Raw genomic sequence first — 27,962 nt, forward strand, 5'->3', positions numbered from 1 at the left:
ATTGCTCCCATAGCAATGCAGAAAGCGCCAGGCCTGGGTCGCGGTCGCTGCGTACCACAGTCTGTTCATGAGAATTATAAAGTTAATGGTGCCAGGAGGGTTCGGAGAATCAGGGTTGAGGTGAAGGTCTAGGAGGGATACAGAGGGAAGCCCGAGGAGGGGTTTTTCCATATTAAAGATGTGGAATAGGGTCCCCCCTTTAGGGAAGTTTGGGGGATGGGGATGCTAGGCCCAGCAGGGCTGGTTGTCGTAGCTGGAAAGGAGGTTATTGGGGCCATTAGGCCTGCAAGGTTTGCTTTTGCTTATTTTTAGTACTGCAGCAACACTTAATAGGCGATATTATTTTAAATTTAGCTGGTTAAGGCTAAAGTTATCTGGCAACATGGTTCTGGGTAAGTTTAGACCTGCTCTCAGGCATATCTTGAGATAGCCGAATAACTTATCCAGCTAACTCCAAAAATTGGAATTAGCCAGATAGTTATTCAGCTAACTGAACCCTGCCCTGGAACTCCCCCCAACATACCCTTTTCTTATTCAGCTAAATCTTACCTGGATAATGGCTTATCTGGCTATCCTTTAGTCGAATCTGAAGTCGGGGAAACAATGTGACAAGGCGATAGCTAAAGCCAGAAGAATGCTGGGCTGTATAGAGAGAGGAATATCAAGTAAGAAAAGGGAAGTGATTATCCCCTTGTACAGGTCCTTGGTGAGGCCTCACCTGGAGTACTGTGTTCAGTTCTGGAGACCGTATCTCCGAAGAGACCGAGACAAGATGGAGGCAGTCCAGAGAAGGGCGACCAAAAGGTGGAGGGTCTTCATCGAATGACTTATGAGGAGAGATTGAAGAATCTAACTATGTACACCCTGAAGGAAAGGAGAAGCAGAGGTGATATGATACAGACTTTCAGATACTTGAAAGGTTTTAATGATCCAAAGACAACCACAAACCTTTTCCGTCAGAAAAAAATCAACAGAACCAGAGGTCATGATTTGAAGCTCCAGGGAGGAAGACTCAGAACCAATGTCAGGAAGTATTTCTTCACAGAGAGGGTGGTGGATGCCTGGAATGCCCTGCCGGAGGAAGTGGTGAAGACCAGAACTGTGAAGGACTTCAAAGGGGCGTGGCATAAACACTGTGGATCCATAAAGTCTAGAGGATATGAATGAAGAGTGGGTGGCTCGCGGGTATGATGGCTACTACCTGGAGATAATAACCTTATTCAATAAACATACACACGGTTAATGCGACTCCAACATTGCTCTAAGCTTCAACGGCAAGAGGAAATGTGGAAAAAAGGATTTGCATTCACAAAAAAGCAGGGAGTAGCTTGCTTGTTACGGCGGTTACTACCCCAAACCAAATAAGTCTGATATTATATCCAGCATAGCTCTCTGCTTCAACGGCAGGGGAGAAAGACCAATACTGGAGCATTGCAAAGCCAGTAACAAAGTGATTGCCTCGTTCCAAAGTTGAGTCGAGTTCTTTGGGCCTGTCACATGATCTATCTCATGTAGGAGTGAGCTTCTATACTAATTTAGGACTAATTAGATTACTAGAAGACAAAGTCTCCTTCATACTATAAAGTGGTTTCTGCTGGCCTTTACTTATAGATTCTGAGCTATATTAACCAAAAAAGTGTTTTTCCACTTTGTGTGCAAAGTCCAAGAATCTAAAGAGGTGATGTTTCAATTTCTGAATCTCAAGGGTATTAAAGAACCACTTGAGAAAAATTAAGTTCTTCAGGAGACCTGAATAATTCAGCTTTGTATTATTCAATTTGTAAGATTTAGATTGTTTCACTGAATCTTATAAGAAAGTCTAGAGATTGCCTCCCGGGTTTTTGTTTTTTTTTAATATGTACACTAAACTAGAGCAAATTCTGTTTTTTATTTGGAGACGGTTTGTCCAAAGCAGCAGCATAGGGTGCCATTCATGCTTCTATTAAACACTAGCATGGACAAATGGGTATCAGCTGAGGTCTTCACCTGTTGTGACTCCTAGCCTGTGAAGCACTGCCATGCAGTGTTCTATGGGTCAGGGGGTCATATGAACTACCATACAAGGTCAGGCAAAGGGTCCATCAAGCCCAGCATACTCTTGAATGCATATATCCCCCCGTCCAAACATGCAGTTGGTTGGCCTCTCCCAATTTTAATACAGTGATTTTTTTTTTCCAATGATGCAACCAGGTTTAATATGCCCAATATTATTTGTTTTTGTTTTCCAATTTTTCAACTGTTTATTAAAACACAATAAAGTTTACATACAGTCCTTTGATGTACATTGGTTTCTTATGCACTCCAACAGTAACACAGTATCGATATAGAACAGTTTATATTTTACAATTGTTTCCCTTCCCCCCTATAGCTCGCAGCAATATAAGATACAATGCCCCATCCTAGGTTACATAAAGATCCATGCCCCCAATCTTCGTAATACCCTAAACCCCTCCCTTCCCAGTTCCCCTATCCACATATTAGATGGAATAACAGAAACAACAAGTAGTTCAGAAAAGCAGCCCAGTACTCACTAATAGAACCCAAAAATCAATTATTCAGAATTAGATGCCTCACTCGAGAAGACAGTTTGCATATATGTTTCCCAAACAGATAAAAATAGCTTTAAATGTAGAATTAGAAGCCATATTTTCCATTTGCATCTTTTCATGTAATGAGTTTTACCATTGCCAAATAGGAAGGTATACCATCTTCTCTCCAATTTAGAAAAATTGATTTTTCCCCAGGATACATGCCTTCTTAACAGACAGACATTCTCCCTTATTCTTGAACTGCAGTGGAGGGAAACTGTCAAAAGTAACAATTCAGGTGTGGAAGAAATAGAATATTGCACCCCTTTTGATACACAAGATGTTATCTTTGCCCAGAACGACTGAATTTGAGAGAATATCTAGAAAGTATGGGACAAGGTATGCCCACTCCTTATTTACATTTCTCACATTTATTTATTTATTTAAGGTTTTTATATACCGGCAATCATGAGAACATATCTTGCTGGTTTACATGAAACGGGAGTGCATTAAATACATCAAACTAGAACTGAGGTGACCGAAGGTACAGTTACAATTAACAAGGGTAGCAAAACTTGGTGAGGAGGAAGAAATAGGAAAGAATAAATGGTTAAATGATATACACCTATATACCTCTATAGTGGAGATCTTGGCTTTAAACGCAAGAGATTGGGACACACAAGCCCATCTTAAAAATTTATATTGTTGGTTTTCGTAGACATATATTTGAAGATACCTCCGTTAGATGTTTAAAGCAAGAATTCAATATTCATTGCAAAAGTACAAATCCACTTTCCTGGATCCATCTGGTAACTGTTATATCTAACTCTCCCTCTTTACACAAGTTCTGCAAGGCCTTGCATAGTTTTGACAGAGAGCTTTTCCATACAAAAAAAACCAACTCAGCAAGAGTTCCCAGAAAGGATGAGCCCAGATCCTCTAACGACAGTGTGGAAAGATAGTGTCTTAGTCGCAGGTAAGAAAAATAACTTATCACCTAGAGCGTATTGCTCCTTTAACTTCTGATAGGCCACAACCCTTAATGTCATCCTCCAGAACATGCTTTAATTGCGTTATACCTTGTAAAGCCCTTAGCTTAAAGTCTGCAGTATGGGTTCAGGGGAAAAGTCTGAGTTACCCTGGATCGATAGCATCTGTGAACAGTGCGGTGAACTCTTCAGAAACTTTGTCAACCTTTGCCAACCCTTTTAAGGGGAGAAAGTATTATAAACGTTGACCATTCTTTAGGCAGCTTACTGAATGGAGCATGCAGGATGTACCTCAGATCAAGCGGTGCAGTCAGTGCTTTTTCTCCCATTAAGTTAACATATGGGACCCCTCATAAAGCCAGTCCTGAAGCATCCTCAGGATACTAGCAAGACTATAAGCCTCCAAGTCTGGAAGTCCCAAGCCCCCATGGGACCAGTCCTCCTTCAGCCATGCAAGTGAGATATGAGGCTTCCCCCCTCACCAGATCAATTTTAATAATAATTTACCTAATTTCCTTGAGTCCACTATTAATAATCAGAGAAGGGAGGTTTTGAAGAACATATAGCCATTTTGGAAACAGCACAATTTTAAAAATTAATCCGTCCCACAAGTGATAAAGCAAACCTTATTTATTTATTTATTTATAACTTTTATATACCGACATTCAAATGAATATCACATCGGTTCACATACAACTGGGAAACCAAAAAACTAGTAGGGAGAAAGGAAGGATAAAGTTACAATTAACAGGGGATCATAAGGAACGGGGAGAGAATTCGGAACGGTCTAAGGGACCAAGTGAGAGTAATAGCAGGAAGGATACAGCAAACTTACAACTTTGTTGAGATAGCAACTATATTACATAATATATTTACAAAAACTGTATGACAGTCAAAAGCCCTAGTGGTTGCAGCAAATTGTTATGACAATGTATAATGTTTGGGTTTACCAGAGATAGCTATAGGAATGTTAGGAGGATAAAGGTTAAATGGATGGAGTTATGGAAACTGGTAGGGGTGCAGAGACTAGGATGCCAAATATGGAATTTAAGTTGGGTATATTCAAACAGCTTTGATATGTTAAGGCCATATACAGCCCCCAAATCAGCAGATATCTGTAATCCCAGGTAACTGAATGTTCTATCAGCCCATTTCGAGGGGAATGATCCAGCATTCTAGCTGAATCTAGATAAACTAGTGCCTCTGCTTTACCAATATTGAGTTTAAATCCAGAGAATTCCCTAAATCTCTGAGGCTCATTAAAGTCCCAAGGGAAGATTCTGGTTTAGTAAGAAAAAACAAAATAACATCAGCAAATGCCACATTTAAATTCTTGAGAGCCCAGTTGCATCCCCGCAATCCCCTTCTCCATTTGAATATAACAGAGCAACGGTTCTAGTACTAACAGAAATAACAGGGGAGAGATAAGGGACACCCCCACCATATATGAAAAGAATCAGACTGGGTGCCGTTTGCTTTCATAGTCGCCATTGGATTTTTCTATAACAGCTTTCCAACATTTCGAAAGAGGCTTACCAAGCCCATATGATCCAAAATTTGGAATAGATAATGCCATTCGACCCTGTAGAAGGCCTTTTTGGCATGAAAACTGACTACCAAAAAAGAGGCATGTTGACGCTTATTTGTCAATGTGTGTCTTCCTCGTACTAAACCAATCTGTCCTGACTTAATAATCTCCAATAAAATTAGCCAGCCTGTTTGCATTATTTTATCAAATAATTTATCAAAATTCAATAAAGAAATTGGACACTATGATGCAGGCAACGTAGGATCTTTCCCAGATTTGTGAATTAGTGTATTCTGAGCTACATTAGAACCAAGTGGGGGGGAGGAGAGAGAGCTTCGGAGAGCTGAGAAACACCAGGCATTCTCGGGGTAAGGGCTGTTCCTGGCCCCGACGGTGCTGCTTAACCACGCCCTCCCTGTGACGTGGACCAGTGAAGCCAGAACTGTTTTTTTTTAATTCTCGAGGAGAAAGAGCTTCGGAGAGCTGAGAAACACCAGGCATTCCAGGGGTAAGGGCTGTTCCTGGCCCCGACAGTGCTGCTTAACCACGCCCTCCCTGTGACGTGGACCGGTGAAGCCAGAACTGTTTTTTTTTGAATTCTCGAGGAGAGAAAGAGCTTCGGAGAGCTGAGAAACACCAGGCATTCCGGGGGTAAGGGCTGTTCCTGGCCCCGACGGTGCTGCTTAACCACGCCCTCCCTGTGACGTGGACCAGTGAAGCCAGAACTGTTTTTTTTGAATTCTCGAGGAGAAAGAGCTTTGGAGAGCTGAGAAACACCAGGCATTCCGGGGTAAGGGCTGTTTCTGGCCCCGACGGTGCTGCTTAACCACGCCCTCCCTGTGACGTGGACCGGTGGGTCCTTGAAAGCCGGATTCGCTGCGGCGCATCGTGTCCACCGGTGCGTGCGACTTACTTCGACTTTGCTGCAGACTTTGATTTGGACTAGTTTCCTCTTTCACTTCTCCCTCAAAAGAGTTGGTGTTTGAAATAGGAGGACTCGAGGAGGTAAGCCCTCATCTATTATATTTCTTCGAAATAATGCCTCATACAAAGCGGAAAGGACGTTTGAGGCAAGAGTCCTCTGCCACTGCCTCAAACACCCCCGCTCAATTGAAGACTCAGGGCTTTTTCTCCCTGGTTGCAGCCTCTACACCTGGTGAGAAGTCCGCGGAGGGATTAGGCGGGGAACAAATTCTATCCCTCATGGACAATCAGACATCTTTAAGCCCAGGTGCACCTGTAGTACCCCCACCTCCAAACCCAGGAAAAACCCAAGACCTCGTTCAGAAGAACCAGTCAAATGACCAGAGGACTCAGAGTGCAGAGGGAGGAACTGGTGAGAGTACTGGGGAATCTTTATATGAAAATAAGGATTCGATGAAAGATCAAGTGAGAAGGGGAGATTCGGCAAGCAAAATGCAATTGATTTCTGAGGCTTGCCGAACAGGGTTGGTGAAATCTGATCTCACATTGCCTAAATTAGATAAACCTAATATTATAACCTTGGCATCTATATGGCAAGCAATAGTAGTTCTAGAGAAATCTGTTTCTATGCTAGCTGCGTCAATGAACAACTCACAAAATGTGATACAATTGATAGAACCGAGGGTAAAAATCCAAGAGGAACAAATTAAAGAAATGACGAATAAGATATCATCAGTTCAAGAGGTACAGTCTACATTGATACAATCTGAGTATATTTTGAAGAGGAGGTTAGAAGATATGGAAAATAAGTTAAGATACTTAAATTTGAGAGTTCTCAATTTTCCCAGTGTAAAGTTGATTTTGCCTAAGGAACAATTTAAAAAATACCTTAAAGATATTCTATTGATGTCCCCTGATAAATTACCAGAAATATCTAAAATTTATTTTGTTCCACCATTAAAAAGTGGGGACGAGGCGAAAATAGGAGACCAAAATTTGAATCTGGAAACAGACCTCACTGCATATTTAGAAGCTCCAACTGAAGAGCAATTAGACCAAAGATGAACTTTATTAGTATCTTTTATTCATTCAGTAGATAGAGACCTAGTTCTTAGGATCTTTTTGAAGAACCGTGGTAAACCGTACTACGGACAAAAGTTATGGATCTATCCAGACATAGTGAAAGATACTCAGATTCGAAGGAAAGCTTTTGTGGGTCTAGCTAAGGAAGCCAGAGATTTAGGTGCCCAGGTTAATATTAGGTATCCCTGCAAATGCCTAATGAGGCATAGAGGAAATAGGTATATTTTTTATGATCCAGTGGACATGAGAAATTACTTGGATAAAAATAAAGCAGAGATCAGTTAACCTATACCATGTCAGATGAGGTAAGAAAGGTTGATGATATCCTCCTTGTGAGTCTACTCTGTTTGAATATTGTTCCTATATCCCACAGTTAGACTCTTTTGTTTCCTTCTTTAAATATATATATATATATAGAGAGAGAGAGAGAGAGAGAGAGAAGAATGTATGGTTTATTGTATTTTTTTTCTTTAGGAATTAATTGTTTTTGCAAAATGTAGTAATGTAAACCAATCTGCTTTGTAAGAATTGGAAAAATACTGATAAAGAATTAAAAAAAAAAAAAGAAAGAACCAAGTGGGTATTGTCCTTTATCAATTAGATCCTTGTAAACTAAACAAAGTGGAGCTACCAAGTGCTCTGATAATATCTTATAAAACTCTGCATTGTGTCCATCAGGACCCTAGGCCTTTAACATTTTTGCTTTTCAGATACCAGCTAATATCTCCTCCTCAGTCATAGGCCTATTTAACAAAGTTATATGTTCCTCAGTGAACTTTGGGAGGCTTATATTTTCCAGGAAATGTCTAAATTGTCCAAAATCGCAGCCTTCCGAGGAGTTCAAATACTTATAGAAGGCCTCTAGTACTTGGACTGTCTCCTTATTAGAATTAACTAGGGTATCTGCTTTTGACCTAAGCATAGCAATAAATTTGGGGCCAGAATTAATTTAAAATCATATTGGCCATTAACCTTCCAGTTTTATTGCTGTACTGATATAACTTAAATTTTTAACATATGATGCATTTTTTAGTTCTCTGGTGTATAAGTGAATTCAACACTAGTCGTGCAGCTAAATAGGCCTCCCTATTTTCCCTTGTGTTGGAGAGTGCAAGGGATTTTTAAATTTTGCTTAACTGTCTTTCCAGTGCTAGCAGTCTTTTATCAATATCCTTACTTCTTTTTATAACATATGAAATATTTCCTGTTAAACCACCTTGGCAGTATGTCTGAAGAGAATAGGGTTATCTTTGTGAATACCATTATGACTTACATAATCCAGCCACTTCCTTTTAAGGTATTCCTGAAACTGTAAGTCTGCTGCGAGATAATATGGGAACCTCCCCTAATCAAGGGAGCTGATCTCATTCCTGGCATGCTGACTGAACCCAAATTGGTGCATGGTCTAAAAGCAATATGTGCCCTATTCCTGTGTCAGTGATCTGAGAAAATGCACTCCTGGAGATCAAAATATAGTCTCTTCTAGAGTAAGTGGAATGTGTTCTGGATAAATGCATAAAATCTTTCTCCAGAAGGCATAAACCCTCTTCTAGAAAGGCAATCCCTTTCCCAGAAAGGACCTTCTCTCCTGGGACAGGATTAGATCTATCTAGTATAGAATTGCAGATGAAATTAAAGTCCCCACCTACAAGCGATCTCTCTTCCTTGAAAGGGATTAGCGGTTTTGTTATTTTCACAAAGAAGGAATGGTCGTAGTTATTGGGAGAATATACATTGCAGATTTCCAAAGGTTTGCAATACAGCTCAGCAACCAAGATCCTTAATTTCTTGTTTTATAGTCAGATATAAATTTTTATGGATTAAAATTGCTACTCCCACAGATGATTTCATGGATGCCAAAGCAAACCTTATATCTCCAACCCATCATTTTTTCAACTGTTGATGCTCTGTATCTTTTAAGTGTGTTTCTTGCCAACAATACCAGATCTATAGCTCTTTCAGAGACATGAGAACCTTTGTTCTCTTGACCACCGAATCTGATACCACTTCCAAGATGACATCTGCACAGCATTACTAGTCATCTGGTTAACCCACTAAAGAAGAAAAAAGGAGACTTAGCAGAATATACAAATCTAACTGTGCGGGAGCCCTCCCAGCATAGGCTACGACTTGGAACAGAATCAAGATTGCTATTCCCTGATACTATGAGTATGTGACAGCCTGTATTTATGGAACCACCTGTGTCAGATATGCATCCCTCTTCCCAATTTCCTCTTCCCCATCTGTATCTGCCACCCTTGAATACTGAGTGAAATTCCGGTTGCTGCATCTCAAAAAAAGATATAGTTGCACTGGAGAAAGTGCAGAGAAGGGCGACCAAAATAAGGGGCAAGGAATGGCTCTCCTATGAGGAAAGGCTAAGGAAGTTAGGGCTGTTCAGTTTGGAAAAGAGACAACTGTTGGGGGGATATGGTAAGAGGTCTACAAAATCATGAAAGGACTTGACAAATTAATGTAAATCTGTTATTTACTCTCTCAGGTAATAGGACTAGGGGGCACTCCATGAAGTTAGCAAGTAGCTAATTTAAAACAAATTGAAGAAAATTCTTTTTCACTCAGTGCATAATTAAGCTCTGGAATTCATTGCCAGAGGATATAGTGACAGCAATTAGTGTAACTGGGTTTCAATAAGTTCCTAGATGAAAAATCCATAAACTGCTATTAATTAATAAGCAATAGTAGCTTGAGATCTATTTAATGTTTGGGTATTTGCCAGGTACTTGTGACTTGGAATGACCACTGTTGGAAACATGATGCTGGGCTTGATGGGCCCTTGGTCTGACCCAGTATGGCAGATCTTATGTAAACATGAAGGAGACACAGACAAGAGCCAACTTGATAACTCAGAAGTCTTGAAAGGCCCAGTCATCTCCTTGCACAAAAATATCTTGTAAAGATGTAGGCATGGAACAGTAAATAATAACCAGGAAACAAAAACAGCAACATTAGGTTTCCTTTGCCCTTGCTTCTTAAGATCTAGCAATAGTGAACGACAAACATAGGAACACAGTAAATTAAGCTTTGCCTGTGGATTGCTGCCGACCATTGCCTGCAGTATCTTCAATCTCCTCCACGAATTTCTTTGCATGCACCACATTCACAAACAATTTTAAGTGCATCATTGTGGGCTCAAAGCTTCACCCAGGTAAAGCAGAGCTGATCAAATGCCCACCAAGGGAAGTTTTGTACTAAGTAGTGCAAAATCTCAGCGTTGTGCTGACAGTAGTGCCGAGTAATCCCGGAACGCTAAGCATTATTTTATCATTATGGCTTAGTTGATTCCCTAGAAAAAAACTAAATGGTTACAAAAACATGCATCAGAATGATAATCAAATAGCCAGGAGAGATGCACACCTAATTTAAATAATCATGCAAAATAATTTATTAACTCAAACCATGAGAAAATCAACTAATCTAATGGCCAAATTTGTGTTACAATAATTGTGAAATTTTAAAACATAATCTCGTGTATATATATTTTCTTGCTGGACAATAGTTTTTATGATTTTTAAAATTCGTGTCTTATTTTTGATGGCCATAAGCAACGTAACATGTAACAGAGACTAACTTTTTAAAAAACACACCAAGAAACTCTGCCTGATCATGCCAGAACTTGCTCAGGCAAGCCCTAGCTCGGCTGCAAGATTCCAATTTGTTTCCATGATGATGCAGCCTTATATAAGCATCAGCAATGAATAGTCTCCTTTGCAACGTCTGTGTGAGCGAATCGTATCGCTAAAACTTGTTTAAAGCTTGTGGATTTAATTTCATATACTTTATGAAATGTTGCGTCAATATTGTAATAGCCGTGGCACGTTTTGTTACATCTGTGGCAAGTTTACTCTGAAAGCACAGAAAAGGAGTATGACTGCACTCATTAAGAAGGGCATACAAGTTATACTTTGGGTGCAAAATTGGTGACCAGGACAGAGCATGGGCTCCTCATATATGTTGAGCATCTTGCGCCAGTAGTCTGCAAGCTTGGCTGAAAGGTGTGCAACCATCCATGCCATTTGCCATCCCAATGATATGGAGGGAACAGAAAGATCATATAACTGACTGTTACTTCTGCATGACAAATGTGTCAGGATACTCATCAAAGAACAGGAAGTTTGAGTACCCTAACCTTGCATCGGCAAAGAGACCAGTGCTGCATGACGACAGTCTTCCTGTTCCAAAACCGCCAGAGGTGTGGACACTTGATGATGAGGAGGTAGGCGATGATGGCAAGCCGACGCAGATGGAAGCTACGGCTGATCCTTTATTTGAGCTTTTTGTATACCGACAATCGTTGGGAACATCTTATCGGTTTACAGAGAAAATAATGCAGCAACAGGCTTTACCTGGAACACTTAATATGGGTAATAATATTAGCAGGAATCCAAAAAAACAGGGGAGGAATTATAATGCATAATTGACGATAATATGATGTTTGATCCTGACTTTGTGCCATCAACCTCCAGCGATCCTCATTTAATATCTCAGTCAAAGCTGAACGATCTGGTCAGAGATTTGGCTTTATAGAAGAGTCAGGCGGAGCTGCTTGGGTCAAGGCTGCAAGGTTGGAATCTTTTGTCATCTGATACGAAAATTTCAGTATTTCGCAGCTGTCATGAAGATTTGACAAAATATTTCAACCAAGTAGACAGTGACTTTTTGCTGTGACATCAATGGATTGTTTTGTGCTCTTGGATGTAACCACGACCCAACAGAATGGCGACTGTTTATTGATTCATCAGTCTTAAGTTTGAAGGCTGTTTTGCTGCACAACGGCAATATCTACCTATCAATACCTGTCGGACATATGCCGTTCATGTGAAAGAAACGTATGAGAACATGCAGCTACTGCTGAACCACATTGAGTTCTCGAGGTACAACTGGAATTTGTGTGATGATCTCAAGGTAGTTGCAATTTTACTGGGTCTGCAGCTTGGTTACACCAAGTATTGTTGCTTTCTTTGTGAGTGGGACAGTCGAGCAAGAGATTCGCATTACATCAGAAAAGTCTGGCCTCTCAGCAAGAAGTTGGTTCCAGGGCAGAAGAATGTTGCGCACGACCCATTGGTGGATCCAAGTAAGATATTTCTTTCACCTTTGCACATTGCAATAAAAAAGTTTACTAAGGACACAGAGGACAACATAGACAGTGTATTTCTTATGAATAATAGCCTTTATTTCTTATGCATAAGGAAGTCAGCTCTCGTAGGCCTAAGAGCCTGACTTAGTTTGTGATTGAAACAGCCATTCTTAAATACTATTCTCCTCAATAATTAAAACACTCCTTTGATTTAGTGTCACGAGGGTCACAGAGAAACGTGTGTCCTTCCAATTTTACTGCAACATCAAACTTGAGCTGATGAAAAACTTCGTTAAGGCAATGAACAAGCAAAGCCTTTGATTATTTACGGCAAATGTTTCCGCGCATAAGTGTTTTCGTTGGCCCACAAATCCAAGCTGTGATGAAGGACAGCCACTTTGATGGTCTTCTGCAAGGTACAGAACGTGTTGTGTGGACAGCCTTCAAGAATTTCGTTTAACTTTCTAATCAACTATAAGGCAGCAGACTATGTTGAACAGGTTGAAAATCTGCTTGAGGCATACAAATTGATGAAGTGCAACATGTCATTGAAGATACATTTTCTTCATTCCCACTTGGACTTCTTCCCAGACAACCTTGGCACTGTGAGTGACGAACATGGTGAAAGGTTTCATCAAGACATTGTCAAAATGGAGAAACGGTATCAAAACAAGTGGAACTCCTCCATGCTGGGTGAATATTGTTGGACTCTCATCTGCGAAGCGTCGGACAGTGATTACAAACGAAAATCTGCAGCAAAACATTTTTAGTTTTGTTTTCTGGTGCCAACATTGCCATTATAGCTTACGCCGCTACAGACATGTAACAATACTTAATGTATATCGCACTTTTCTGGCAAACGGTACGTGATACAGACATAATAAATGCATATTTGTGTTCAGCTTGTTAAAAATCTACTTGTTTCACCGAAGGTTGTGAAGAAAACCAAATGTTCCCAGAAATTTGTTTCCCAGTGAAACCTATCCTGTATATTTAAGGGATATATCTGCTGCAAAGTATCAAAAGCAATCACACACTTCCCATCCCATATCTGTTCCAGTCTAGTCAGTACCATCTTCCTTCATCTTCTACTCACTGCCAACAAGCTTCCCAGTGGGAAATATTTATTTTTGGATTAAAAAGTATAGGCCCTATCTCTTACTAATAAACGCTTCCATTTCTTTCAAATATCCAGTGTCAATCTGGTGTAAGGGGATATCTCTACATGGGGTCGGACCATCTTTTGTAGTACCAATCTCTTATTTGTAATGGAATATTCCCCACCATGTCCTGGTGTAAGTATAGATGATCTGTGCCACTCTCACTGGCCTAAGCTGTGATGCCACATGGTACCAACTGAGATGTTACTTCCAATCCCCCTTTGTATTTAGGTTGGTATAATACCTTGTTTTCCACCTGAGGTCGTCTCCTCCAAATAAAATTATAAATCCTCTTCTGCCAGTATTTGAGAGTCTGATCTGAAATGGACATAAGTAATGTCTGAAATAAATAACAGTTGGAGCAGGAGATTAATTTTTACCATGGCAATTCTTCCTATCCACGTTAACTCTCCCACCTAACTAGATCCAGATGAATATCTTTGAGAAGTTCATAATTTAGCTGAAAGAGTTGATCAGCTTGAGTTCCGGTTCGAATTCCTAGATATTTCAACCGTTCCCAAGCGTACTTGAAGGGAAATTGATTCTTCAGATGCTTGACACTATCCTTAGCTACTGAAATATTTACAACTTCAGATTTGTCTTTATTTACTTTGAAGCCCGACACAGCTCCATATCGCTGAGTCTCATGTATGAGGGTTCACAATGAGGACTCCATATCCATCAGAGTAAACATAAGGTCATCTGCGAAAAGTGATAATTTATAAATGATCTCCCTCCCCCCCCCCCCCCCCCCCCCAATTTGGATACTCTGACTCTCAAATTATGCCTAAATTCTGCATTTTATAATGCAGAAGTTAAATGGCAATTGCTTACATTTTTGGGCAGTTAAGGAGGATGGGGTACTGTTCAGGAAGTTTGTTGAAGATCTGTAGTGGTTCTTAAAATTCCGCAGATAGCTTTTTCCAGCTATATTTTTCATTAGACACCAGAAAGAAATAATCAGTTGCTCTGTGTTTTGAGGGGAGGACTGGATTTGAGCAGTTGGAGGTTGCACCATGGCTTTGAATTTTAAAGTATAAGCATATGCTTTCTCTTTTTCAGAGCTACCTGAGGACTGCAGAGGAAGGTGGGAGAGCTTTGTGGAAGAGACTTTGACAGAAACTAACCGCAGAAATACTGTTGATCTGGTGAGAAAAACATGAACCCTCTCCTGTTTACTTACAATTCACTAGGGCTGCAGTTAAAAGTACCACATTTTTGTGCACCAGAGTCAAATGTGACCTCTATGACGAGGGTTGGCTGATGTGTTGTGGGACGGTAGCTTTGTACTTGGATAAGGTACACTGATATAAACATAAAATACACACTTTAGAGCTTACTTGGACTATTGTCCTTAACGCATATAGGGGTGTATGTAATAAAACTTACACAAAACTATTTTTAGCATGCAGTTTGGTAAAATTTTAACGTGCATGCTGAAACACCATTTAATGAGGTATTTACAATAAGTTTTAGCATGTATATGGTAAGTATCCCAATAAAACTTGAGATAAAAAACAAAACAAAGGCACATCTCATCTCACATTAGCAGCTAGAAGAGAGGGAAGAGCTGGAGATGGAAGAGGAAGAGAGAGTACTAAAAAAGGATGAGGAGGAATCAGAGCTGGGGGATGCAGAAAGTTCGGTGGAGGCTGCCTTAGGACCACACAACACATGTTGCAATTCATGCAACCTGAGAGCAATATGATTCCCTAGCTAGTTATACAGCACTCAGTGATGCTCTTTGGCAAAAACTGCACCAGAAACAGCCAAAGAGTGAATTTGGCAGTGAAGTGCCAAAATGTGTGCTTGTGAGTGTTATAGGAAGACGGCAAGTGGTTGCATTTGCTCAGTTCACCTTGCTCAAACAGTGGGTCGGGTGTCATGAGTGATCTTTCTGAGTCCCCACAGACAGCATGGACATCACAGCAAGGGGCATGCTGGTGAGTTACCTGCAAAACAAAATCACCCATTAGGAGAACATAAGAGTCCAGTAACATTCTGATGGGGTTATCTGTTAAGACCTGGGGGTAGAAGAACCTTTGACTGGTTTGGGAGCCTAGCAGGTGACCTTGATATCTGTGGAGGGGTGGAGACCTTATGGGACATACATATATTTCAGTGCTGGAGAGTTGGGCGGTGGAGGGCCTTTTGGCAGATGAGCCAGATCTAAAAGGTTGCATGTACTCATATAACACTTACTCTTTTAGGAGTATTTTCCAATATTCAGTGGGTTTGCAGAGATCTTCCCCAGATTTGCCATTTACTCGGGATCCATGCCTGTTGACCCTATAGCTGCCACAGAGCAACACACATCCAAGCAGGAGGTGATGTCATGGTGATACAGACTCCAACATGAAGACCCAGGATGTCTAATCCATGCCCTCGGAGGATACCCAGCCAAGAGAGTCTGCAGATGCCTAGCAGAGCTAACCCTGTGCACCTGGCAGAAATATGGCAGGCATGAATTTGGAGGGCACCAGTAGCCAACCCTTCCCTCTCCATGGGTTCCCTGTAATTTTTGGGGCATCAACGTCTGGAGGACATGGGGCTTGAAAATTGTCGCAAAAAAGATGCACTGGGTCCACAAATACACTGAAGACTTGAGCAATGTAATTACTAAAGGCTTTTGACGACCTGCAGGCTTCAGTGGATAGATATGTCACTGCAGGGACAGACTTTATTCAGACCCAGACCCTCCGCCCATCCCAGCCAGTGAATTGAGTTCCTTTTCCATTCTACTCACTGCTTCGGAAGTGGCAGGACTGGACATGGCCATCAGTTATGGGGCCAAAAGGTTACCTTCTTCCCCTCCCGACTAGGTCCACCTGTATGACTTTAATTCAAATACTTACATTCTGCCTTTTCAAACACTGGGTCATACAAGGCTGATTCCAGTATCATACACATCTTTACATCGTAAAATAATGTTAAATTTAACATCTTTAATAGCCAAAAGTCCAATAAAACATACAATTATTCTGATACTGTGATTGTATCATATCATATAAATCTCTAATCAATTATAAGCTTCTACTACAATAAAATCAATAAAAAATGAATCAAATATCTAGATAATATTGATATCTATCATTCTCTCAATACCCTCCATAACAAAGAACTTCTTAATAGGTAGAACTTAGCACTTGACGCCTGAAGCTTTATCAGAGGATGCAGTGCATGCAGCGCCTGACCTATCTGTTGCAGCATCTGTCCTATGAAACCAGACCCTACAGGACAAATGCATACGTGCTGTTAACAGTTTATGAAAATTGTCCCTTGTTAAGCTTTTGCTTGCTTATACATTTGTGCTCTGTAAATAAATGAAGTGCTCCGGTTTGTGTGGTTGTATCTTTTCCGTTGCCTCCTTTTCTTCTCTCCGTGTGCTTCCCTCACCTGGGCACCCCATTTCCCATAAGACCTATTGCATCAGCCATCTACCTTCCCTCTCTAAACCCCAATGCATCCTGTTATATGAGCTCTTTCAAAGAATATGCCCTGTAGTGTTGAGATCAAGGTTTTCTGGATCCCTGGTGGAGTGCTGTGCAGGCTATTGTTAGATATTGGGGGGTGCTACCAAATGGATAAAGGCAAGTTTATGGAGTTCACCTGTATAAATTATTAGCTTGTCTGAGAGGGGCCCCATAGAAAACCACAGCTCTGGCATAAGCCTGTGAATGCTTGCCAAGGTATTTGGCCACGGCAACGATAACAGGGATCATAACAAACATGCCATTAGCTTGATTAAAACATTGCCTGCTAAATTGTAAGGAATCCATCACTGCTTAAACACTAGCTGTCGTATGTTGTCCTTGCCCTTTTCTTTGAGAAAACATTTTTGTGGTGTGAATAGTGTATATTTGTATACGAAGTGCCCAAATGTGTGTGTGTGTGTGTGTGTGTTTTTATGATTCCCAAAGAGAAGTGTGGGAAGATGTATCTCAAGAATCTGTGAGCAAACTTTTACAATGTCATCACTTGTACATGACCTTCCTCTTTCCGCCACAGTGCTTTCTGGCAGCTAAGCCCTTGCAATAACTTGCATGGTAAAAAGTTAACACCTGGTCTGAGGCAGGCGTTACATTTTTGGAATGAGCGAGCGCACAGTAAATGGCATATGGAGAAGTGCATATCATGCTATTTCCTATATACACTTTATAGCCTCACTTGCATGTGGCATTTCTTCATTTACAGGTGTGATGCTAATTTTAGCACTCTACCATTAATGTTTTCAGACTATTTTAAGGCATTATTTTAAGGCATTAATGGGAGTGTTCTAATTTTAGCACACTCCCATTCATGTTTTTCAGACTATTTTAAGGCATGCTGTTGTGTGCAAAACAGTCTTAATGTGCATGCTAACCTTCATTACATAGACCCCCTGTACTTTTGTTAACGTGTTTTTGTAATGTTTCTACATATCTGTTTTCTCTCTGTCAGCCAGTGCAGTAAGAGTGCTGGAGTGTTTCCCACAATTGTTAAAACTAAATAAATAAATTCCAAAGAGAAACCTAACCCTGATCCAGGAGCTTAAACCTGTTTCATGTATCCGAAGCTCTCCTGTCTGTGCTAACAATGAGGCGATGGACTCTGTGCTGAGCAGTGCTGTTCTCTCTCTCTCTCGTGTTCTCTTCCTGTCTTACTTCCTTTGGCTGGAATGCTGTATGTCTGCACAGCATGACACTCTGCTGCTGTCTCTCTACTAACAGTCTGTGGATCTCTGGCTTGTTCTAGGTGAGCACGCATCACCTGCACTCTTCCAGTGAGGATGAGGATATTGATGGTGCTTTCCCTAATGAGCTATCTCTGCAGCAGGTGAGAGATGGTCTGTTCACTTCTGTTGCTGCCTGAGAAGCCAACTTCTTGTCTTTAACTGTAATTGAATGCAGAATGATAGAGATTATGGGTCTGGTTCATGGCCAGAATGTGCTGCTCTTTGTGTTTGTGAGATTTTCCTTTTGCAGGCTCAGACTCTAGAGGGGTTTCAGAATGTTACCTCTAGTGGTTGAGTAGTCTCCTTTTAGGATTTGATTTAAGAGAGATGTTTGATTATTCCTGCTGTGGGAAGTGATTTAGGATGGGTATATGATTGCTCCCTAAATGGGCTCTAACTCTGAAGGGGTATGTGTTCCCCCCCATGGGCATTGAATCAGGAGGGGTGTGATTTCTCCCCCCTCCCCCACCTTCTAATCCCCATGATTTCTGACTGGAGGTTTTTCCCACCCACTAGCTCTGACTCTGGCGGTGTATGTGATTGTGTGCCCCACTAGCTTGGACTCTGAAGCACTCTGTGATGTCCTCAGTCTATGACACTTTTTTGCCATTGTATCCATAGGCTTTCTCAGAATACCAGATACAGCAGATGACAGCCACCTTTGTGGATCAATTTGGTTTTAATGATGAAGAGTTTGCAGAGCAGGATGACAACATCAAGTGAGTTAGACACTTTGACTCCTATACTCCAGGACTCACCGTCGCCTTGCACAGTGAGCCCATGTAACCCTGTGGAAAGGAGTTTGGGAATTTCTCTAGTAATGAATCCTTATCTGTTGAGTGGGCCAACATTTGTATCATTCTCGAGCTATTTCTGGAGACTTATTTTCCTTGGGATGGGCAGTGTGACCTAGTGATTAGGGTGGAGAGTTATGAAGCCTGGGACTCATGTTCCAATTTCCTCCTCATGTAAAATGGTATGACTTTAACAAGTCGCTTATCTTATGCTTGAAACTTAACCTTTAAGCATTTAGTTCAAGGCCTTTGTGGTTGTGAGATTTATCACCAAGTTCTTTCACTTTGCATTATGGTGAATAATTTTTTTCTGCAATTGCATTGTCCCTGTTCTTCCATTATGTCAATGTGTTGTTCCCTTTGTATTTCAGTGCACCTTTTGACAGGATCGCAGAGATTAATTTCAACATTGATGCAGATGATGATAGCGTAAGTGGAGACCTATAAAAGAAAGCATGCACACCATTAGTGATGTAAAGTTTAATTAAGAGGCCAGGACCAACTTTTAGGATATGCAACCAGGCAGGAGTTCCCTGTTTCACGGCTGGCAGCCTCTTCCGTTCCCCCTCACCCCACAGATGCAATCATCCCCCTAATGCCACAATAGAAACGTTCATTACAGCATTTCTTTTTTTTTGTATCTGCAGTAGGAACCCCTTGCGTTTGCCCCATCTCATAGCCTCACACTAGGGGGAGTCTCAGTAGTTGCTTCTGGCATCAGACCTGCATGAAGCAGGGGACACCACGGGGAAGTGGAGCCTCTGCCAGCATTGTACATAACCATTACAGTCTTTAGCTGCCAGTTGGTCCACCTGTGTCTCTGGCAAGAATTGGCAGTCTTTCCAGTTCCTTGAGGCTCTCCCCTGTAGATTTCAGCTGTTTTTGGCAGGGATCAGAAATCTCCAGCAAGGCTTGGCTCTGTCTTCCGCTCCCTGCGGTTCCCCGTACCTCTGCTCTCCACCTCCAACTGAAAGGAAAATAGCAGTAGCTTTTTTTTTTTTTTTTTTTAACTTATAACTGAATCCCCCTTTGCTGATTGCACTGTGAACTCAGAACTACACAGGTCCCCATAGTCTTGCAGGACCCACTGGCAACGCCACCCCTCCCCTTCCTCCCCACTGTGGTTTAGACTTCACAGGCGAACAACAGGTAAGAACTGCTGTCCTCCTGCCAGCAGGGAAGGATTGTGCTGGGTATAAGGGAGATGGATGGGCAGGAAATATGGGGGGCCCTCAGCCTCAGGGTATCATAGTGGTGACTGTTTTAATCCCAGACCTGAGGGGCGGGGAGGGCATTTTTGACCCTAAGGTCAGCCCTAATTATGGCAGCTTGGACACTGCAGCACTAAATTAGGAAGCCAGCCTCTGAACCTTTAGGCTAAGTGGCCAATGCCAAAATCCTGGGGAAATATGAATGTATCACAAGCCATGTTTTCTGGTCTTGTTGTCTGTTTAATCAAGCTTCAGTAACATTCTTGTTCTTTTTCATATGTACTTTCTGTGGAGTAACTTGTGCTGTGATTCTTGGCTATTTTTTTACAAACATCTGTGTCTGATTTAGTTGCATGTATAGTTCTGCTGACAGTGGGTATATATGTAGTGCCAGAGTTGACATTAAGAAGGAGAAGGGGGTCACTAAAGTGTGTTAAACTCTACATTTTGGTAATTAGTACTGCAGCTTGTGAGTCTAACATCAGTATAACTCCTTTATCAGCCTAATGCCTCCCTGTTTGAAGCATGTTGCAATGAGCGCATCCAGCCATTTGATGACAATGAAGATGAAGAAGATATATGGGAGGAGAAGGAGATCACCTATGCAGCCCAAGTCAAATCCAGGACAAGGTAATGCTAAGCCCAGTCCACCATTATTTAAACTGGTGGAGTTTAGTTAGTGGCCCATCACTTCAAAAACGTTTGTCAATCATGTCTTTGTTCCCCTATTTGCCAATCAGAGGCATTATTCTCTTAATTATTTTTAATTTGTAAAGAAGTCTATCATATTTATACACTGGACATTTGCCAAAATTAAATTTAATAACTCCCAAAAATATTGAACGCTCGTTCCTTACAGAGATTGCAGGTCCTCTTCTCTAAATCCAAGGGTAAAAGCTCCCAACAAACACTCTTGCTCCTCTCTGGAGCGAGGGGAATGCAAGTCCTGCCAATCTACTCTGTAAATGGGCTCATTAGCCTCTGGAATCCAGGGGTTTCAAGTGATTTACTTTGTTCCTATCAAAATTTAAAAAATCAGTAAAAACCATATGTGAATCATTAATGCGTCAGTGTTCATTAGACAGGCTAGAAGTAAAGTACTGCCCATAGTGACCCAGAAGCTCAGGTAATTCGGTGGCATTCTTGAAGTTTGTAGGCCAGTTAAGCAGACGAATAGAAAGAGTGATGTTGGACAACACCACAGTGGGTGGCATACATCAGTCATCAAGGGGGAACCAGGAATCATCAGGTTTCCCTGGAAATGGACAAGCTGCTACCATGGGGGAAAAGGCATCTTCAGGCACTGTCAGCTTCTTACATTGCAGGAGTGGACAATGTTCTGGCAGATTATCTCAGTCGCTGCACCTTGGACCCAAGAGAGTGGGAATTGGCGAATGAGACCTTTCAGCTTTTCATCTCTCGATGGGGTCGGCCGTTCTTAGATTTGATCGCAAGCAGCGACAATGCATAAGTGCAGTGGTTTTACAGTTGCAGAAGAGATCCTCAAGCTCTTGGAAAAGATGTTCTCGTGCAGGCATGGCCTTGGGATCTATTGCTTTATGGATTTCCCCCTTGGCCAATGATTGACAGGCCTATTGCAGAGAATTGTGAGGCATCCAAAGTTAGTTCTTCTGGTGACCTCTGATTGGCGGTGCAAACCCTGGAACGCAGAATTCCGGCTTCTGATGGTCAACAGAACATTGCGAGTGCCAGTACAAAGGGATCTTCTGCATCAGGAACCAATTCTTCACGAGAATCAGGGTCAGTTTTGTCTTACGGGTTGGCCCTTGAGAGGGTCAGACTGTTGAGGCAAGGGTATTCAACAGCAGTGGTGAGCACCTTATGAGCTCTAAAATTTTCTACTTCACTGGCTTATGTAAGATTCTGGAGAGACTTTGAGAATTGGTGCTCTGAACAGTAGTGTCATCCCTCCAGGCCAGGAGTGCCTTGATTTTGGATTTTTTTCAGGAAGACCTGGTTAAAGGTTTAGCCCTTAATATTCTAAATGTGCAGGTCATAGCCTTAGCTTGTTATAGGAGGTCGAGTTCAGAGTATACCTCTTTCTTCTCATCTGGATGTTACTATATTTTTGAGGGGAGTCGAGCACATTAGATCGCCATTGCGAATACCTGTGCCATTCTAAGATCTTATTGTGGTTTTGACTTTTCTAGCTGGTCCCACCTTTCATCCTCTCCGATAGCATTCATTGCACTTGCTAACTATAAAAATAGCGTTTATCTCAGTTTGTTCTGCAAGGAGAATTTTGGAATTGCAGACTTTCGTGTCAAGAACTTTTCTTGTTGATTACCCAAGACAGTACAGCTCAGGACTACCTTCCTGCTGAAAGTGGTTTCGGACTTTCATATGAATCATTCCATTTCTCTTCCATCTTTGGACAGGTCTCAGGATGAACAAGAATTTCGGGCCTTGCGTCCCTTGGATGTGAGGCAACATCTGTTACAGTATCTGAAAGACAGATTGTCTGTTTGTACTCCATGGTGGAATGAAAAAGGGAGAAGCTGCTTCAAGAGCCACAGTGGCGAGATGGATTAAGGAAGCTATAATAACAGCGTATATAGCAGCCAAGAAGCCTTTGCCCAAACAAATTAGGGCGAATTCAGCTAGGCAATGTCCTGAGTGGAGTTACAATTGTTATCTCCTTTGGAGATATGCAAAACAGCGATGTAGTCTTCCTTGCATACCTTCTCCAGGCATTATCATCTGGATGTTTGGGTGTGGGAAGATGCGTCTTTTGCAAGTGCGGTCTTAAGGGGAGTGCAGGCAGCCTCCCACCCTTAAAGGAAGTAGCTTTGGTACATCCTACCTATGTGGATTGGCCTGCCTCGATGAAGAGGAAGGTGAAATTAGTTCTTACCTGATAATTTCCTTTCTTCTAAGACAGGCAGGCCAGTCCACACTCCTACCTGGGGCTAGCTATCTTGCCCTACTGTTTGATGCTTTCAGGGGCATAGCTAAACCGAGTGATCGGAGACAATTAAGGAAATGCTGATCAAGCAAGATACTGGTGAATGAGCACTCTGTTTTGGGGTTTTTTTCATACTTTGTTCCTACTCTTGAGTCCAATGCTTCTTGGTCTTCTGGAAGAGGAAACATAATTCTTAGATTCAGGAAATGTTCTGTTTTAGTTGTGCTATATAGTTGTCCATAGTTGGCTTTTTTAGGAATACTGGCAGGCTGCTGCAGTGCTATATAAGGTGACTTTAGCGAGTCAGTTTATCTCCATTTCCATCTACTGGTTGGAATGCATAACCCACTTACGTAGACTGGTTTGTCTGTCCTTGAGGAAAGGAAATTATCAGGTAAGAACTAATTTCACCTTCATCTCCCTATGTGTGTGGTCATAACTAAAACTTACTCTAAACACCTAGCAAACAACCCCAAATATGCCCAATTCCAAACACTGCTGAAGATGCACATGAAAGTGCTCTTTAGTTAAGCTTCTTCATGCACACGATTGAGGCGTGCGCTCCTCCAGTGTCAGCTCCTGGATTTTAATTCTTCGACCCCCCCCCCCCCCCCCCCACATGTCATCAAGGGAGGCAAGATAGCTGAGAGACAGTCTCTATCAACAGATCTTCAAAAGCTGATAGCAGTCCACAGATCTTTCTTTTGAAGCACAGGTGGAGACGGTGCAAAGCTGGAGCAGCAGGCTAGGGTAAACTCTATCAGCTCATGGATTATTAATCTGTCCCTCCTCCCCCCCCCCCCCCCCCCCCCCCCCGCACACACACACACACATCATCAAGGGTAACATCTCTACACAAAGAGAGCTATCCTGCTTATTCTTACCTAGATAATTTGCTAATTGGACCCAAATTCGTGCAAACATCTTGGGAATCTATCCATAATTTCTCTAAAAGTATTTTCCAACGATTCGTGTTGATGGCACTCTTCAGCAGTTAATTACTGACTATCTGTAATGCTTTCTTCATGCTTTGATTTATTTTTCCTGATTAACTTTCTTCCCTTCTTGGATCTCTTAGCTTGCCATTATTTATAATCAAGCAAGGTTTTCGGACTTTTCTAACCTTAACTTTCATTTTTAGTCTAAGAGTTCACAGTTCAGTACTCTACTTATTCTTTGTTAGAATCATCATTTCTCCTTCTTTGACCATGTTGCATAAGACTTATTGTGCTCATGTACTTTGGCAAATGTGGGGGGAGAGGAAGCGTTTAATTTTGAAGTGGGCATCTGTTTATCACAGGAACTGTCTGTTGTATATGATGTTACTGCACAGCAATGAAATGCCCCCTCTTGAGCGTTGAATAGATATGTGTACAATCATTAGCCATAAGAAATGTTCTGGAAGGTTTTCTTTATCACCTTTCACTGCCAAGAAACATGACTGACTTAATCAACCACAAGGTTTATTGGTCAGTTTTTTCACAGTTGTACATATGTAACATTTATTCGTATTTTGTTTGTCATATCTTCCCTTTCTAGTTAATGCAGGTGTATTTTTCAAATATATTCCTAGGAGATTTTTCTTACTTGTGAGGTGAAATTTTCTACATAGCAGAGTTCTCTTTTTGGAAGAATGTGCTACTGCACGTTTGGGAGGTAATTTTCAAAAGTTACGTGTATAAATGTAAAATACTATCGTATCAATTTTCAAAAGCCCATTTATGTATGTAAAATGCACTTGTGCAAAATCTATTGACAACTCAATGGCATATATTGTAACAATTTTCTAAAGCCCACTTACTTAGGTAAAGTGCATTAACACATGTAAAACCCAGTTTTAAGCATGTAAATGCTTTTACAAGTCAGGCCATTAGATTTTAGGTCATTAGAAGGTATTTTTTATGATCTTTATGTGGTTTCAGCTCAGGACTTTTTATCAAACCCAGTTTGTTTTTGCCCTCTAATCACTTGCCTGTATTAGTACATTTTCAGTAACTGTTTTATAATCTTGCTTCATACACAGTTTCCTTTTGTATCTCAGTTTGGAAGACATTTAAATACTAATTCCCAGCACTGTGAATACTTTAAAATAGTATATTTTAGAGAAATGGGATTACATCTAATTGTTCTTCAGAAGTAAGTAGTATTTCAAGAATGCACACAACCCTCCCCTTCCCCTTTAGTTGTTCACTCTGAAAGACCTAACTTTTCTAAGTCAAAATAGAATTAGCATTTGAGATGAACAGTGGATATTTGGTGCTATACGCTGAATACAGATGAGATCCTCATACTAGAAACTTCTTATGCACCACATGACAGGTCACATGACTTCACTATGACTCGAACATACTGGTTTTGGAGAATAGCAATTACAGAGAAGTTATTACTCTTTCTTTCTTTCTTTCGTTAAACTCTTCACTGTATGCTTTTAATTATTTATTTACATTTATAATTTAACACAAGTATTAACGTATTCCAGACTAAATGAGAATAAAGATATTAAAAAAAAAATAAAAATTCTCCAGTATCTTTGAGTCTACTTACTACATGGAGAGATCTAGTTAGGATCTGAGCATAACCCAGTCCTAAGGAAAAATCTGAAGAATGACACTATGCATTTCACTAGAAGATAAGCCAATGAGCAGAATCCTTCCCCCAGTCTCCATCAGTCATGCTGTTTCAGCATTTATTTGTTCTCTGCTTCTGGTTGCAGGTTTGGAGTGTCTCAAACCTCTGAAGGCTCCTGCAAAAATGACCTTGAGAATGGGGAGCAAGAGTGCAGTGGGGAATCGGATGAAGAGGAGGAGGAAACCGAAGAACCAGTGACACCTCCTGCAGGAAGTCCTACCATTAGCGCCCTGTCTGAACGAAAAGAGACAGACTCTGAAAGTAAGCAAATGCTTGGGACCCCCATGAATGGGACGGATTAAAGAGTATAAGTAATAAACAATGGTGGTGTGCACTCTGAAGGTAATGTTTAAAGGAGTTACATGTGTAAATGTAACATACTATCTTGGCAATTTTCCAAAGTCCATTTATGTGCTTAAAGTGCACGGACACATGTAAAACCTATTGACAATTCAATGGCATGTATTGTAACAATTTTCAAAAGCGCACTTACACATGTAAACTGCATTTTCCTAGCGAGTAGCCAGATGGACTCAGGACCAATGGGTTATGTTCCACTGCCAGCAGTTGGAGACGGAGTCAGATTTCAAAGCTGATGTCACTCTACATACACACCTGCAGTGACCTTAGCCCTTCAGTATTTCTCTGTCTCCAGCAGATGGTGGACATACCTCTCCCTATGGGGAAATTTGTACCTTTTGGAAGGAGAAATTCTACATTCCCTGTACGTACCTGGATCAGTCCAGACAGTGGGTTATGTCCCCAATCCAGCAGATGGAGTCAGCACAAGCTTTGAGGGGGCGTATCCATATATACTACTACCCCCTCTGCAGGAGTTCAGTATCTTCTGACTCCAGCAGATGCGAGTAGGGGAATCAGGCTTCCCCTCCTTTTCCTTCACTTTCTTGCTTGATTATGGCTTGTTGTTGTCTTTTTCTGTGGATCAAGTTTGTATCAAGTTTGTATTAAGTTTAAAAAAAAAAAAAAAAAAAAAAAAGGCAGAGTTCTTTCAACTTCTGGGGAGTGGCTTCTCTTCCTTGTCTCTTCTCTGCGGCCTTGCTGTTTATTTCTCGTTGCAGCCAGGGGTAAGTTTGTTTTTCCTTTGTAGTTTTTTCCTTTACAGCTCAGCCCCCGGTGCCCGCGAAAGCCGGTGGAGCCGGCCTCTTTGCTCTTTACTCCCTCACCCGCGGCCATTTTACAGCTCCTCATGGGCTGCTGAGCCATTTAGGGAAAGATGTCTGGGGCGGGTCGTGTGGCCAGGAAGGCCCCCCCCCGCGGCACCCTCCTCTATTTTCAGACAACGGGCAGTGCGGGCCGACCGGGCCCCCCCGCAGCGGCGCCTTTGTGCGCGTGGCCCCCCCCCATGGCTTTTTCTTTTCTCCTGCAGCGATCCCGATGCCGCGGCCGTCCCGCTGTGCGGCCTGCGGAGACCCGGGGTCCCGGATTTCCCGGGAGGGCATCTGTGCACGATGCCTTCCCGGGGGGGAAGGTACCTCACAGTCCCTGACTGATTTCTCTTTTTTGCCCGGGCGGTGCGGGCCGGCCACTCCGCCATTTTTGGCGGGAACGGCGGCCATTTTACATTCTGAGCGCCCTGAGGCGCAGGCCACGAGGGGGCACTGATCCCTGGAGGCCACGAGGGAGAACGGATCCCTGGAGGACTCTACCAGCGGGGGTGTTCCCCCGATTTTGGTGCAGGAACCAAGCACCCAGAGCCAGGGAGCAGGAACCACGCCGCCCCCGAAGCGCACCCGAGCAGGCCGGGGTTCTCTCCGGAGTTTATCCTGCTCATGCATACCGCTTATCTGCAGGGGCTGGAAGCACCTGTGGGACCCCCCCCCCTCCTAAGATCCCTCTGATGTCGCCCTCGACGCCGGCCCCCCCCGACCCTCCGGGAGTGGGGGCCTCCCGCCTTCCTACCCGGGTCCGATCCACGCCCGCGGCAGTGGGGGCGGTGCCAGACCCAGCGGGACATGGACTTGACCTCCCGGAGGGGGGGACAAGGGGACGGCACACAGGAGGGGGATGATCCGCGTACCCTACGCCTCTTCCAGAGGGAAGAGCTGGACGACCTCATCCCGCAGATCATCCAAGAATTAGATTTGGATCCGCCACCAGACCCGCCTGCCCCAGTAGCTCCCGCTGTCATCACTTCTTCAAGGAAGGGAGATCCTGTCCTGGCGGCACTCCGGCCGAGGGCTCGGGCTTTTCCCATTCATGACTCGTTTTTACAACTTCTCACCAGGGAATGGGACACCCCGGAGGCCTCCCTGAAGAGCAGCCGGGCTATGGAAAAGCTGTACCCGCTCCCCGAAGATTTTCTGGACCTCATCAAGGTCCCAAAGGTGGACTCCGCAGTGTCGGCGGTCACGAAGAGGA

At 42.3% G+C, this 27,962-nt stretch overlaps 1 protein-coding gene across 5 annotated transcripts in view; it reads left to right on the plus strand.

Annotated features, from left to right (window-relative positions):
* Positions 1-27,962, plus strand: part of PPP6R2 (protein phosphatase 6 regulatory subunit 2) — a 399,948-nt gene that overhangs the window by 275,161 nt on the left and 96,825 nt on the right. For all 5 annotated transcript variants that reach the window (XM_029615590.1, XM_029615589.1, XM_029615591.1 and 2 more), the window contains exons 14-19: positions 14,373-14,458; positions 18,045-18,125; positions 18,646-18,743; positions 19,190-19,247; positions 20,532-20,659; positions 25,669-25,844. In XM_029615590.1, the coding sequence (XP_029471450.1) occupies positions 14,373-14,458; positions 18,045-18,125; positions 18,646-18,743; positions 19,190-19,247; positions 20,532-20,659; positions 25,669-25,844 (627 nt within the window). The remainder of the gene's footprint in view (positions 1-14,372; positions 14,459-18,044; positions 18,126-18,645; positions 18,744-19,189; positions 19,248-20,531; positions 20,660-25,668; positions 25,845-27,962) is intronic.

The sequence above is a fragment of the Rhinatrema bivittatum genome, chromosome 9, assembly GCF_901001135.1.
Source record: "Rhinatrema bivittatum chromosome 9, aRhiBiv1.1, whole genome shotgun sequence".
Classification (NCBI taxonomy): Eukaryota; Metazoa; Chordata; class Amphibia; order Gymnophiona; family Rhinatrematidae; genus Rhinatrema; species Rhinatrema bivittatum.